The 16,264-nt window shown below is 43.5% G+C and overlaps 1 protein-coding gene across 3 annotated transcripts in view; it reads right to left on the reverse strand.

Moving 5' to 3' along the window:
• Positions 1 to 5,149: 5,149 nt before the first annotated feature.
• LOC112257528 (unconventional myosin-Vb) overlaps positions 5,150 to 16,264 on the reverse strand; it is a 73,574-nt gene continuing 62,459 nt past the window's right edge. For 2 of the 3 annotated variants that reach the window (XM_024431164.2, XM_024431165.2), the window contains exons 30-39: positions 13,237 to 13,435; positions 12,929 to 13,022; positions 11,651 to 11,785; positions 11,330 to 11,481; positions 11,074 to 11,163; positions 10,657 to 10,807; positions 10,042 to 10,330; positions 9,136 to 9,310; positions 8,307 to 8,387; positions 5,150 to 8,202 (exon numbers count right to left, since the gene is read on the reverse strand). In XM_024431164.2, the coding sequence (XP_024286932.1) occupies positions 8,050 to 8,202; positions 8,307 to 8,387; positions 9,136 to 9,310; positions 10,042 to 10,330; positions 10,657 to 10,807; positions 11,074 to 11,163; positions 11,330 to 11,481; positions 11,651 to 11,785; positions 12,929 to 13,022; positions 13,237 to 13,435 (1,519 nt within the window). In that variant the 3' untranslated portion in view covers positions 5,150 to 8,049. Of the gene's footprint in view, positions 8,203 to 8,306; positions 8,388 to 9,135; positions 9,311 to 10,041; positions 10,331 to 10,656; positions 10,808 to 11,073; positions 11,164 to 11,329; positions 11,482 to 11,650; positions 11,786 to 12,928; positions 13,023 to 13,236; positions 13,436 to 15,050; positions 15,129 to 16,264 lie in introns of all 3 variants that reach the window. The other variant, XM_042326659.1, reaches the window with a different exon arrangement.

Raw genomic sequence — 16,264 nt, forward strand, 5'->3', positions numbered from 1 at the left:
AGTTAATAAAATAACTAAAATATAGTTATTGCATAAGTGTTCACCCCCTTTGTTTAGGCAAGCCTAAATTAGTTCAGAAGCAACATTTGGCTTAACAAATCACATAATAAGTTCTATGGACTCAATCTGTGTGAAATAATAGGGATTGACATGTTTTTTGAATGACTACCCCTTCCCCTGTCCCCCATACATACATACAACATCTATCTGTAATGTCCCTCAGTCAAGTATTGAATTTCAAGCACAGATTCAACCACAAAGACCAGGGAGCTTTTCGAAAGCCTCATAAAGAAGGGCAGTGATTGGTAGATGGGTAACAATAACAAATCAGACACTGAATATATCTTTAAGCATGGTCAAGTTAATAATTAAACCACACAGTTCAATGGTTGTGATGGAAGAAAACTGAGGATGGATCAACAACATTGTAGTGACTCCACAATAATGACCTAAATTACAGAGTAAAAAGAAGAATACAAATATACAGAATAAAAATATTCCAAAACATACATGCAACAAGGCACAACAGTAATACTGCAAAATACATGGCAAAGGTATAAACTTTTTGGTCTAAATGCAAAGCCTTACGTTTGGGCCAAATCCAACACATCACTGAGTAACTGCCCCCTTACTTTCAAGCATGATGGTGGCTGCATCATGGTATGGGTATGCTTGACATCGGCAAAGACAGGGGAGTTTTTCAGGATGAAAAGGTACGGGATGGAGCTAAGCACAGGCAAAATTCTAGAGGAAAACATGCTCCAGTCTACTTTACCGTAGACACTGGGAGAGGAATTCGCCTTTCAGCAGGACAATAACCTACAACACAAAGGCAAATCTACGCTGGTGTTGCTTCAAATCAAATCAAATAACATTTATTGGTCACATACACATGGTTAGCAGATGTTAATGCGAGTGTAGCAAAATGCTTGTGCTTCTAGTTCCGACAATGCAGTAATAACCAACAAGTAATCTAACCTAACAATTCCAAAACTACTACCTTATACACATAAGTGTAAAGGGATAAAGAATATGTACATAAAGATATGAATGAGTGATGGTACAGAACGGCATAGGCAAGATGCAGTAGATGGTATCGAGTACAGTATATACATATGAGATGAGTAATGTAGGGTATGTAAACAAAGTGGCATAGTTTAACGTGGCTAGTGATACATGTATTACATAAAGCTGCAGTAGATGATATAGAGTACAGTATATACATACACGATGAATAATGTAGGGTATGTAAACATTATATTAAGTAGCATTGTTTAAAGTGGCTAGTGATATAATCTACGCTGGTGTTGCTTACCAAGACGACAGTGAAAGTTCCTGAGTAGCCATGACTTGACAATTGCTGTCTACCCACGATCCCTGACACCTAGACAGTGCTTGAAGAATTTAGAAAAGAATAATAGGTAAATATTGCACAATATAGGTGTGTAAAGCTCTTACCCAGAAAGACTCACAGCTGTAATCGCTGCCAAAGGTGCTTCTAACATGTATTGACTCATGGGGTGAATACTTATCTAATCAAGGTATTATTTTCTATTAATCTTTTACATATTTTTTAAATTTTGACATTAGAGTATTTTGTGTAGATCATTGATAGAAAAAAGACCATTTAATCCATTTCGATCCCGCTTTGAAACACAATAAAATGTGAAGAAATCCAAGGGGGTGGTAAACTTTCTATAGGCACTGTAGACCTGATTGCAGAGGTAACTATTGTGCTTTTGCCTACCAAATTGAACTGAATGGCTTTCAAAAATCTGCTGCACAATAATAGTTAGAAAAATCTCAATACATCCCAGGTCATCTCTGCTAAACTACACATGGAAAATAACCCTGCAGCAACAGGAAATGTGAATTATTATGTGGATTATAATTAATGGACATTTTTGTAAGGGTTAATACATTTTTCATAAGGGAAAATCAAGTCGGTAATTTCAAAGGGAAGATTACAAACTTCCGAAGCCTTTTGAATCCTTTATGCTTGTGGGAATTGGTCTATATGGATAGGGCTAAAATGAAATGTTTCTTCAGAAGAAATATGAAATGCATAACCATGGTAGCAATTGAAAGGGAACTGTTTAAAGATGAGGAAATGATTAGACCAAAGGGGAGTGAGTACACATACACAACAGTTCACAACAGTTCTGACACAATACCGAATCCAAACACTACAATGTTGATGTTATGTGCATTGTACATTTACTGTACTTTTAACCACATTTATTGATAACTAAATCTAAAAATACTCTGGATACGGTCAGTAACATGATAAGACTATTCCTGGAAAATGTGGGGTAGGTGAAAATTAAGACAAAAAATTGACAAGGGTTTGAGTGAGAGGACTAACTGGTGTCTCCAAGTGGCCACATATCTCTCCAAAGTGTGCACAGTTTCTTAACAATTTACATGCACTTTTATGACTCAAATAAGTCTTCAACTATAAGGTACTTTTTTGAGCTCCCCTTGCTGGGCCATTGAGGCGCAACCACACATTTGTTTCATTTGGAACACAACCCCCACTCTCACACAATTACTGTTGTTGTTTACCCAATCCAGAAACAGTCCATTATAAATCACAATCTGGGTTCAGGTGGGCATGATTTGAAAGCTTGTACTATTGCCAACATGACTATCTAAGTTATGAAATATGATTTTACAGTGTTAGGCTTTCACAGGGCAGTTCAGAGAAACAGACTGTAATGTTGATGCCCATAGAAAGGAGTGATGAGTGCATTCAGGTGCGTGTGCCGCGACAAATTATCTTGACAAAAAACAAACATAGGCTGATTCTGTTGAGAACAACCCAGGGTATGACATGTCATCTTGTAACTGTACAACAAATATATTGATCATAAACGTTGAAACGGTATATGAAATTAGTTTTATTATTTGCAAATGTGAAGTGCACATTTGGACTCACGGGTGTTTGGCTCGCTTATATGACATCAAAGCGGTATTTATTCTAATCCTCAAGTGTCATCTTTTAAAATACAGTTTCCTCTTAATTTACAGAAATTCCCTCTCTCAGACAACAAAAGATTCCCGAAAGTTGCCCAATTAGCAGGAGGGATGGGGGAAATTTCTTGTTGCTCACGGTGCTCAAGTTCAGAACAGCTGTCAGTCAAAACCCTTGCAACACTTTGAAGCGCAGAGCCAGAGCTCTGATGTCATGTGCAGCATGTTACTGTATAGCCACTACGCTCCAACCTAGGCGCTTATTAGTGCCCAAATCTGCAATTTTCAACCATATACGGATACTAGTGTAAAAGGCTACACCTCAAATAACCTACAAGTTTTACATTTATTGCATTGCAGGAAAGTTATTTTGCAACCGGGTGGACAAATTAAGATCCTACATCTGTAGGTCTCCACTTTCCATGGCACATAATCTTGCATCACCAGCATATCTTTTGACCAGTTGGTCAAGAAATCCCCTTCCTTACATCACTCTGTAATTATGTTCAACATTCAGAATGTAGAGTGAATGTCGTCACCTCACAATGTTTATACCCTGTTCTAATCATTATCAGATGAGATGGTGTTCTCTGAGGTTTCTGGTGCAGGCTGAGCAATGAGATACTGGGTCATCCCCTGAGAGTCAAAGAGGAACCATGTGTGGTTTGTAAAGGCCAATTTGACCACATGCTCTTCTGAGACCCTTTCATTTATGTAAACCTGCTAAAACCCGGAATCTGTGGAACTGTAATTTGTGATAAGAGTGCCAGACAGTAGACAGAGATAATGTTGGTGGTTCTGTCAATAAAGATCAACCTGTCTATGTCAGCCTTACTGTCAAACAAAATGTAAACTTGGTCTGGTGTGTTCTAGCAGTCGAAGCCAATGCCCCTGTAGCACATGTACAATGTACCATTTTCAGCTTGGGTTCATATCAGATCCACGGCTCTTTCAGCATTCTCTCTCCTACCTCTATCTCTATCTATCCACTAAACATAGAAAATACTTAAAAATATATTTAAAAACAAAACCAAATAAAGCCATGCAACACCACCTATCATTTCCTCACTGATCAGCCTGTTCTGAGAACAGAGTTACCAACCACCTGAGATACTGAAGGGTAACCTCGGACACCTGAGATACTGAAGGGTAACCTCGGACACCTGAGATACTGAAGGGTAACCTCGGACACCTGAGATACTGAAAGGGTAACCTCGGACACCTGAGATACTGAAGGGTAACCTCGGACACCTGAGATACTGAAGGGTAACCTCGGACACCTAAGATACTGAGATACTGAAGGGTAACCTCGGACACCTGAGATACTGAAAGGGTAACCTCGGACACCTGAGATACTGAAGATACTGGGGTAACCTCGGACACCTGAGATACTGAAACCTCGGGAGATAACACTCGGACACCTGAGATACTAACCTGAGATACTAAAGGTAACCTCGGACACCTGAGACACTAAAGGGTAACCTCGGACACCTGAGATACTGAAGGGTAACCTCGGACACCTGAGATACTGAAGGGTAACCTCGGACACCTGAGATACTGAAGGGTAACCTCGGACACCTGAGATAGAGAGACAGCCATTCAGGTGCAGCTGCTCAGGTACAGTAGAGACACAACCAACAGTATGTTACCATGGGAAACAACCAACAGACTGCTACCATGGGAAACAACCAAGAGCCACATTCACAAAGCCTGCCACACACCGGCTGTGTGTGTGTGTGTGTGTGTGTGTGTGAGAGAGAGAGGGAGAGAGACAAAAACAGGGAAGGGGGGGAAGACAAACTTTCTACCAATACCCACAGATGCCAGGTGGTTGCAAGGCTGTGGTTGGTATGGAGAGATGAGGGTAATACATGGAAGGAGGTAGAGACAGGGTACTGTTGTGGTTCATCTTCCCCATCTGTAGTTGTGCTATTAGCTAAGAGTGTAGTGAGATCTCACACAACACCAATGCAGATGCACCATGCTGCCGTGCCTATACAGTGCTGTTAAAGTATACTGACAGGTCTTTAGGACAGAGTGAGCTGTCCTTCTGAGTAGTTTAAAACTTCCCCAGGGGAACTCCACACAGCTTATAATGCAATTCTGAAGTTGGTTTTTGGTATTCTATCAAAACCCCCAAAGTATTTTCAGTACATAATTCACAACACAACATGTATTCAACATTTTCTATTTTTTATTTGGCCTTTTGTAATACAATTTTTTTCAAAGAAAGATTGTGAGGTTACATTTTGTTCAAACTGAGTCAATACATTGTATATTATTTTCACCCACTGACTAAATAAGTTTCCTAATTAGAGATATAAGAGAAAAACTATACCTCACCCCCCGACCATCAAACCACTGGCATATGAATGTACTTATCATTTACTCATCCACAAAACCAGATCATTGGGAGTTTTCAATGATTCATCTAACATCTATTAATTTAAGTACATAAATTCACCATGTCACCAAATTGATATTGTGCAACATGTACTATTCTGCATACATGCAACACACTTCAATAAAACACATCAACAATTAAGGACAACATATCAATGTATCAATGCTTGCATCCATACTCTAAATCACACACCAGTTCATTTACTCCTGTTCAATTTCAGCAATGAAACTTATGACATAGAAAACACAAACAATGTATACATTTATCAAACTTTTATGGCACACAGGGCCCATAGACTAAAGGCCTCTCTGGGGGTGTGGCCCATGTGAAATATATTATTCTGTGTATAACATGATATAATGGGTATATGATCGTGAGTTTTGACATATAGTGTGGAATTCAGTGAAAAGTGGTGAACTTCCAGTCGTATAAAAAAGCATGTGTTGGCTCACACTCAGAAAAATGTTGTGTAGGAGGTGCTGACTAATGGTGAGTAAACTGTAGGCTATAAAAATAAAGTCACACACTATATACAAGCTCCCAGTAATGTATTGGGTATATACCACCAATGTTACGGCATCACTCTTCCAGTCTTAACATAAGCAATACCAAATTCTTTATAACTGACAGAGAGCAGCAGAGAGGGTGTTATTGGAACTCTACTATAATGTCCCACAAGAGAGTCAAACTCTCTGCTATAATGTCCCACAAGAGAGTCAAACTCTCTGCTATAATGTCCCACAATCCACAGAGGCCTAAGTTATAAAAACACACTGTGCGAAACATACAGAGGAAAAGGAATGACACTCAAAATGGGCGAGTAGTAGCGTTAGAACAACTCTGTCCCCCTTTATCATAAAAAACTCCATTGTATTCAAAAAGAAACAGGACCAATTAACATATTCCAAACAAAACACGAGGTGAATCAGGGATGCTCCTGTACACATTACTGGCATTGTTAGTAGCTAGAGACCTTCCACACACCGGCTTTGCTCTAGTAAAAGCTGCTCTGATATCTCAGAATGGAGGCTAGGGGAACTGCTCACTAATGGTTCTGGGATCTGAAAAGGCGCTTACAACTCCACAGAGGAGCAACACCAGTATTAGTGTTTTCTAACCAATAGGATTGGCAGAACGAAGCAGAAACCCAGTGGAGTTGCAGACATGATCTTTTATTATTTACTCCAGTTTCATGGAGCTGAGGGCACTTCGTCTCAAGTGAAGACCGAGGGTGTCGGAGTATCATAATGAAGTTACCTCGACCTTCCACATACTCTCTGCATCACAACTGTAACGGCAGTCCAAGGAAACGGCAACAAAGAAGACATCCTTTGAGAAATCAGACAAATGTCGCTCTCGATTACTCGGGATCAAAATGTACTGTCAAGTTTCATTAGTCCTCTCATCAGTAGTCTTTGATAGCTGTGTGGCTCTTCCTCTACCTGTCTGGTGGTACTTCTCATTTTCTCTGGTCTCACTTACAAATAAACAGTCTCTCACTTCCATTGAATCGCTCTGTCTTGCAGCAGACTGTCCTGGCATGGCCACAGATCTGTTGGTGCCGTCTTACCAACACCTGCCAGTTATCGTCATGCCATGCAGGAGTTGGCAAGACAGCACAAACAGATCTGGAACCAGGCTAAGACTGTCCTGCTGGAATTGCTATTATCTTACTCCGCACAGGACACTCAATGTCTTGTGTATTACACCTCTCTAGTTCCATTTTAAAATGCACTTTCTCCTGCCCTCTCTACTCAAGTTCACCGACACATGCATCTATCGGACTTACTTAATCCTCACTTACATAAAGCTTGGCTTTGTTTCTCCTTATTCTGAGACAATACCGAACGTTTCAATGAGATAGCAGAGTCAGATAAATTGAATTCAGAGTAAAAACAACAACACATCTCTCTGTTAAGAGCTTCAGACTTCCTGGATCATGCAGGAAACTGCGTGCTCTTATCTAAAGACAGAAGAAACTATTTTTAAGATACCAAATAAAACTTGAGCCTCAGAATACTGAGGATTCCTCAAGGCGTAGGAAAGATAGAGAGAAGCAGAGCTACAGGGCTGTGTGCAGCAGAGCCACTGCAATGCAGTGCTGCTCCTGTCTGCTCCTAAAGAGGAGTACGGCTGAGACATAGAGAATTAACTCATCATGAGGCAGACAGACAGTTACACAGTAGAACAAGACACCTTGAATGCTAGGCAGAGTGGCTAACTGGAAATTAATGCTTTGTCAATGGAAGTGTGAGTGCACACATTTAGACAGATTCATTTCATCTGTGAGAGGAATTAATTACAGTGGTCTTACCATAAAGACTTCTTACAATGAATAAAATAAATGACTGCATGGGACAGAACTGATGGTTAATCATTGAAGCACAGCATCTCAATAGTCAGCTGTAGAAGACACCAAGGGAGGCTGCAGTTGTGGACAGGTGACTTAATACCACATTCTGCTGGATTTACACAGACAGAGACAGAGACTTGACAGACTCCATTGTTGGTCAGTTGGAAGGTTCTTTGTCTTCCAGTGAGTCCTGGAGTCTTGTCGCCCTCTGCTGTTGAGATCAACAGCTGGAAGTAAGTTACCCAGGTTTAGAGGGAGCTCTTTTGGGCTCTGCTCTTCTTTGCTAAGAACCAGGCCTGTGGTAGGCCTTGCTGAAGCCTCAGACTCTAGTGAGGAAGTCTAGGCTTAGGTTGGCAGGGATGTGCAGGGTCTCCAGGCTGAGGGCGGAAGGGGTGTAGGGGAACAGGACAGGGAAGGTGTGCTTGGTGTCCACCAGGAGCATTGGGACATCGTTCCTATCCTGCAGACGATTCTGAGGACAACAAGATAGACAACATTTGGTTCAAAAATATATATAAAAGAAAAAATATAAAAATTGACCGAAAATAATTGATTAAATAGATGAAGTATTGTTACCTGGATGTTTCGGATAAAGGACACAGTGACTCTTTCCTCAAACTCGTTGAGTGGGGTGTAGAGGTTGAGAATTTTTACGATCTGTACGACAAAAAAGACACTGGTTAATACTCTTCATGTGAACTTTGAGACATAGAGTTGTTAGTAGAGCTCTGTGTGCTGGATGCAGTAAGATTGGTGATGTGATGATGAGAGTGGAGCTCTGTGTGCTGGATGCAGTAGGATTGGTGATGTGATGATGAGAGTGGAGCTCTGTGTGCTGGATGCAGTAGGATTGGTGATGTGATGATGAGAGTGGAGCTCTGTGTGCCGGATGCAGTAGGATTAGTGATGTGATGATGAGAGTGGAGCTCTGTGTGCTGGATGCAGTAGGATTGGTGATGTGATGATGAGAGTGGAGCTCTGTGTGCTGGATGCAGAAGGATTGGTGATGTGATGATGAGAGTGGAGCTCTGTATGCTGGATGCAGTAAGATTGGTGATGTGATGATGAGAGTGGAGCTCTGTGTGCTGGATGCAGTAGGATTGGTGATGTGATGATGAGAGTGGAGCTCTGTGTGCTGGATGCAGAAGGATTGGTGATGTGATGATGAGAGTGGAGCTCTGTGTGCTGGATGCAGTAGGATTGGTGATGTGATGATGAGAGTGGAGCTCTGTGTGCTGGATGCAGAAGGATTGGTGATGTGATGATGAGAGTGGAGCTCTGTATGCTGGATGCAGTAAGATTGGTGATGTGATGATGAGAGTGGAGCTCTGTGTGCTGGATGCAGTAAGATTGGTGATGTGCAACAGATTTGTAACAGGTTTGTGTAATAGGTGTTTAAGTGTACCTGCTGCATGGTGAGAGAGGTGCACAGGGAGCAGATCGCCTCGGCATCCTGGGACGTCTTCTTCTTGACCTGCAGCAGCTGGGCGGCCTGGATAACGGGCTCTATGTTAACCACCGCCCCGCTCTGGTGAAGGTTCTTCCCCCTCAGCCACTCCTCCATCTGACTGATGTTGTACCTGACCAATCACAGTGAAACACACTTAGTACAGAGTCACCTGTTAAGTGAATAGCCTTCATCAAACCCATTATGCTACTGTAATGAGCTACAGTTCTTCTCCCTCTCTGTAACAGTACTGTGTGCTCCTGTCCTCTCAGCAATACAGTATGTACCGTTAAAGGGAAACTCCACCCAAAAATTACATGTATATATTTTGTTTCATTAGTCCACTGTTCATATCAAATCTAATTGTATTCGTCACATGCGCTGAATACAACAGGTTCCCCAACATCCCTTCCGCCCTCAGCCTGGAGACCCTGCACATCCCTGCCAACCTAAGCCTAGACTTCCTCACTCGAGTCTGAGGCTTCAAGCAAGGCCTTACAGTGAAATGCTTACTTACAAGCCCTTAACCAACAAAGCAGTTTTAAGAAAATACCTAAAAAAAAGTAAGAGATAAAAATAACAAATAATGAAAGACATACAGTCCCATTTTGCATCATCATGTTGATGTGGCCGGTGACACTTTACTTCATGAAAGTCCAATATCTTGAAAACTTGATTGCTGACATGCAAAACATGTTGGGACTATATCAACAGTGGAATAATGAAACAAATACAAAAACATAGTTTTTGGGTAGAGTTTCCCTTTAAGAACCTGGAGTTTTTCCTGGTCAGCTCTTATAAAAAAAAACAAGCCCTAGTAATATAGAACATCCCCAGCAAGGTTCTGTATATATGTAAACTTACCTGAGCTGCATGCCAGTGCTCCAGGAACAGACGTCTTTCCTGAGCAGCAGGTTGTTGAGGGTGACAGCGTTGATGCTGTAGAACAGCTGCCGGATCACCTGGCCTGCTATCTCTGGGTCCAGGCCGTGCTCGCCCATCACACTGTGGAACTGGCCCAGTTGTCTGATCAGGGCCTCTAGGGTGTAGCTCCCCGGGCCCTCCCCGTCCATACTGGAGGAGCGGTTCCTGTAACCCATGGGCTTTACTCCCGCCAGGCTGGGGATGCTCTCACTCTCCAACATGGCCGACACTGTCCGGGGGAAGGAAGGAGATAGTCGTTCATGCAACTGATTCATTAATTAATTAATACTTTTCTATAGGTTTGATTGTTTATTCATCTAATTTTAGGAAACCTAAGTACTGAACTATAAGTACTGAACTGTGTAAACGTAGATCAGTAATAGAAGGGAATAAACATACAGTATAAAAGCCAAATATCATGTAAGTAAATATATCAATGTGAAAACAGCGGTACAATCAACCCAGAATGAAGAAAAAGTTAGTCCCTTTCCAATTCCATTGTCCCTAATCTTTGGACCATACAGCTCTTGGCCCCTAGCTCCCCCAGCTCCTCACCGATCATGGGCTGCATCATGTGCTCTGCCACCTTGATGAGCTGCTGGTAGATCTGAATGGAGAGATCACTCAGCACCTGGCGGTACTCTGCCAGGTCAAAGTTCTTCAGGCAGTGCTCATTCTGTTTGGCTGTGTTCTGAGTCATAAACGCCTGGGAAGACACAACAAGACAGGGATGACAGTTGTAGAGAGTTACAATTTGTAGAGTTTACAACAAGTGTATTTATGTTGTATTTACAAAAGTCTGTACATCTTTAAAATGCATTGTGTATGGAGAGAGATCAAGGAGTAATCCGATTGCATAAAATGTCTGACAATCTACCTCTTATTTCAATGAGCTCAAGTACTGAACATCTAGCATCTCTTCACAGTTTTTAATGAGCAGAATGATCTCTGAGACATCAAAGTAAGTCTCACCTCATCTCCACTGTACTGCTTGAGACAGTGCAGCAGACGACTCGTGTTGGCCAGCCAGAAGGAGGTCATCTCAAAGTCATTATTGTTTTTCTGCATTGGAATTGCAAAATGAAAGTGTGTTAAATACCAGAATCGCTGTACTTTATTTCTGACCAATCTTTTCTTGCAACTGATTTCCAAAGATCCATCGCAAACAGACATTAAAATATGTATGAAATCTCAATCCATATGTGTGAGTAGAACTCTATATCTGTACCTTGAGGACCTTCTTAATGGCGTTGATGGTGGAGGTGAGCAGAGAGTGGACCTTCTGATCATCGTTGATGTAGTCCGCATGGCGGATGCACATGAAGAGGATGTAGGCAGGTAGGCAGGGCACTGTTGCTGATACAGCATTGGGCTTCATGTCTGGAACACCAAACAGAACATAATAACACTGAAACAAGTTCATCCACAATTTCAGTGATCATTGTAGTAATCGTGTGGATTTGAGAATATAATGTTACGTTCTGGACTGGACAGGTGTTGTACTTGTGACGCTGTCATATCGTAGCTGATTTGAGCTGCAATGTCGTACCAGTGATGAGTGTTTTGACCAGCAGAGCCTCGTCCTCCTTGTAGTACTCCAGCATGCCCTCAAAGTCCTTCTCTCTGCGCTGGACAGTCACCTGACGGGTCAACTGTGGCTTGGCCTTGGTGGGCTGGGATGATGCTGCAGTCAAAGACAATGGAAAGGGCAGAAGACAAAGTGGTCACTTATATTGCCATAATCATCATAGTAATACATATTAACCATCATACTGTAGGTCCATCACTAGGCCTTCATTACAGCTCAGTGAGACCAATACAGACAGTATTCACTGGGCCTTCATCACAGCTCAGTGAGACCAATACAGACAGTATTCACTGGGCCTTCATTACTCATTACAGCTCAGTGAGACCAATACAGACAGTATTCACTGGGCCTTCATTACAGCTCAGTGAGACCAATACAGACAGTATTCATTAGGCCTTTATTACAGCTCAGTGAGACCAATACAGACAGTAATCACTAGGCCAGTATTACAGCTCAGTGAGACCAATACAGACAGTATTCACTAGGCCTTCATTACAGCTCAGTGAGACCAATACAGACAGTATTCACTGGGCCTGTATTACAGCTCAGTGAGACCAATACAGACAGTATTCACTGGGCCTTCATTACAGCTCAGTGAGACCAATACAGACAGTATTCACTGGGCCTTCATTACAGCTCAGTGAGACCAATACAGACAGTATTCATTAGGCCTTTATTACAGCTCAGTGAGACCAATACAGACAGTAATCACTAGGCCAGTATTACAGCTCAGTGAGACCAATACAGACAGTATTCACTAGGCCTTCATTACAGCTCAGTGAGACCAATACAGACAGTATTCACTAGGCCTTCATTACAGCTCAGTGAGACCAATACAGACTGTATTCACTAGGCCTTCATTACAGCTCAGTGAGACCAATACAGACAGTATTCACTGGGCCTGTATTACAGCTCAGTGAGACCAATAGAGACAGTATTCACTAGGCCTGTATTACAGTTTAGTGAGACCAATACAGACAGTAATCACTAGGCCTGTATTACAGCTTAGTGAGACCAATACAGACAGTATTCATTAGGCCTTTATTACAGCTTAGTGATACCGATACAGACAGTATTCACTAGGCCTGTATTACAGCTTAGTGAGACCAATACAGACAGTATTCATTAGGCCTTTATTACAGCTTAGTGATACCAATACAGACAGTAATCACTAGGCCTGTATTACAGCTTAGTGAGACCAATACAGACAGCATTCATTAGGACTTCAAGCTCTCTCACCTTCCATATCTGGAACTTTCTTCATGTAGATCCTCAGCTGCTTCTTCAGCTTCCTCTCGTTCTTCTCCAGTTTCTCCACAAGCTCTTTTAAGTCCTGTAGTAGCAGAAACATTCAAGAAGGTCGACACAACACTATAACTTTCAGAGCTCTGGGCTGTTCCATTCCAATAGGTGTCCTTGGGCCCGTATTCACAAAGAGTCTCAAAGGAGGAGTGCTGATATAGGATTAGTTTAGCCTTCTGGCTCATAATGAATAATATGATTATATGGATGAGTGTGTAGGGGGTAGGAGGTTGCAGTGTTCTCACCAGGTTGTCGTTGGTGAGGCGGGTGATCTCCTGCTGGACGCTGTACTCCACCTGGGCCTCAGGGGACAGAGACATAGTGTGGTTCAGCATCTCCTGTTTCTTCTCTATGTCGTCCTTCAGCAGCTCAATCTGGGTGTTGAACGCTGCTAGCTCATCCTCGTGCTTCCTGGCCTGAGACTGAAGCTGGGCCTCCAGCAGCCTGGGAGAGAGGGGTTGAGGGGGAGACAGGGAGAAGAAGAAGGAGAGAGGGGTTGAGGGGGAGACAGGGAGAAGAAGAAGGAGAGAGGGGTTGAGGGGGAGACAGGGAGAAGAAGAAGGAGAGAGGGGTTGAGGGGGAGACAGGGAGAAGAAGAAGGAGAGAGGGGTTGAGGGGAGACAGGGAGAAGAAGAAGGAGAGAGGGGTGAGGGGGAGACAGGGAGAAGAAGAAAAAGGAGAGAGGGGTTGAGGGGGAGACAGGGAGAAGAAGAAAAAGGAGAGAGGGGTTGAGGGGGAGACAGGGAGAAGAAGAAAAAGGAGAGAGGGGTTGAGGGGGAGACAGGGAGAAGAAGAAGGAGAGAGGGGTTGAGGGGGAGACAGGGAGAAGAAGAAGGAGAGAGGGGGTGAGGGGGAGACAGGGAGAAGAAGAAGGAGAGAGGGGTTGAGGGGGAGACAGGGAGAAGAAGAAGGAGAGAGGGGTTGAGGGGGAGACAGGGAGAAGAAGAAGGAGAGAGGGGTTGAGGGGGAGACAGGGAGAAGAAGAAGGAGAGAGGGGTTGAGGGGGAGACAGGGAGAAGAAGGAGAGAGGGGGGGGTTGAGGGGGAGACAGGGAGAAGAAGAAGGAGAGAGGGGTTGAGGGGGAGACAGGGAGAAGAAGAAGGAGAGAGGGGTGAGGGGGACAGGGAGACAGGGAGAAGAAGAAGGAGAGAGGGGGGTTGAGGGGGAGACAGGGATAAGAAGAAGGAGAGAGGGGGTGAGGGGGAGACAGGGAGAAGAAGAAGGAGAGAGGGGTTGAGGGGGAGACAGGGAGAAGAAGAAGGAGAGAGGGGTGAGGGGGAGACAGGGATAAGAAGAAGGAGAGAGGGGTTGAGGGGGAGACAGGGATAAGAAGAAGGAGAGAGGGGGTGAGGGGGAGACAGGGAGAAGAAGAGAGAGGGGTTGAGGGGGAGACAGGGAGAAGAAGAAGGAGAGAGGGGGTGAGGGGGAGACAGGGAGAAGAAGAAGGAGAGAGGGGTTGAGGGGGAGACAGGGATAAGAAGAAGGAGAGAGGGGGTTGAGGGGGAGACAGGGAGAAGAAGAAGGAGAGAGGGGTTGAGGGGGAGACAGGGAGAAGAAGAAGGAGAGAGGGGTTGAGGGGGAGACAGGGAGAAGAAGAAGGAGAGAGGGGTTGAGGGGGAGACAGGGATAAGAAGAAAAAGGAGAGAGGGGTTGAGGGGGAGACAGGGAGAAGAAGAAGGAGAGAGGGGGGTGAGGGGGAGACAGGGAGAAGAAGAAGGAGAGAGGGGTTGAGGGGGAGACAGGGAGAAGAAGGAGGAGAGAGGGGGTGAGGGGGAGACAGGGAGAAGAAGAAGGAGAGAAGGGGTGGTTACAATAAGCCTAAAGCTGACCAAACCTTCAAACTTCTACCTTGTAGAATTCCTGTACCATAGTGTGGAGACTTCATATGTCATTAACATCATAACCGCCACAGTTTGAGATTATTTTTGTCCCATTAAATGTTCTATTTTACCACAGACATAGGAAGAGGGTAGGATATTAAGCAGGAATGAAGGCAGTAAGTAGAGAAGGCAGTAAGCAGGAAGACAGTAAGTGGAGCAGGAAAGCAGAAGACGACAACCTGGCCACTTGCTTTAGACCCTGGTATGCCAGGCCCAGCTCGCCATCTTCATTCAAATAACCCCAGTCTGAAGCTTTGCTGCCGCCGGGAAGGCAGGAGAGAGAGACAGACAGAGACAAAGAAAGGAAGAAAGAGGAAGTGAAAAAAAAAATGGACAGATGAAAACAGAACAGAGCAAGAGGAGTTAGCACCACAGAGAGTTAGAGCAGAAACCTCAAGTGGAACCAGAGATTTTGCAGTTAAAATCTTATAACTGACTTAGCAAAAAGCCCTCACACACACACACACACACACACACACACACACACACACAAAGAGGTACAGCCAGACAGAGACAGACAGACACAGACTATCATCTCCTCTAAAGCACAGTGAAGGACCTCTCTCCAAGCAAAAGCTTCTATATGCACCTACACTCACAGGGATGTTCACCCTTTTAAAACCAGACCATTCCTGCAGGGTGAGAGGGTGTCATTATATGGCCACCTGCCTCTCATTACTGCAATCTATCTGCTGGGTCATGTTGCCATAACGATGATGTCTAACACTTCCCTCTAGGTTAAAAGGTTCTGCTCTCCAGATACAACAGAGGTGCTAAATAACCCCGGTGTCTAGGCTAGATTCCTCCAGCCGGGCTAGGACGCAGAATGAAAGATAAATATAAAAAGGACAGGAATAGATGACGAGGGAATGGAAGATTGGTCTGGGTCGAGATGAATCTGTGTGCTTCGAGGGGTTCATCATGAGTAACAAAAATGTCTTCCCTCCCTGGTAATCTGAGAGCCATCTACAATACCACTGTGTCAACCACAATGGGGTGGAATCAAAAGCAGTGTGCAGTTTGCCATCAGTATTTCACCAGAACATCAGAATGATGGGGACAGTTTTGATCAGAAAGATGACCTGATGTTACTCTGAGAGGAAAATGCCAACCGACTATGTGATAATTCAGAACTGTCTCTCGGGTCTAGCCTAGTTAAAATGTTCATTTGGGAAAAGCTGCACTGAAATAGCTTTTTGGTTTATCTGTCTGTCAGGTACTGACGCACCTCAAACATCCCTTTTAGCAGGAGTTTTGAGTTACTCCCCTCGGGAAAATGTTACAGGTCACTAGAGGAATAGAGTCAAACGATTCTTTGTCCTATTTTTCCTATTTTGTTGCCTTACAACCTGGAATTAAAATAGATGTTTTGGGGTTTGTATCATTTGATTTA

The sequence above is a fragment of the Oncorhynchus tshawytscha genome, linkage group LG09 (assembly GCF_018296145.1).
Source record: "Oncorhynchus tshawytscha isolate Ot180627B linkage group LG09, Otsh_v2.0, whole genome shotgun sequence".
Classification (NCBI taxonomy): domain Eukaryota; kingdom Metazoa; phylum Chordata; class Actinopteri; order Salmoniformes; family Salmonidae; genus Oncorhynchus; species Oncorhynchus tshawytscha.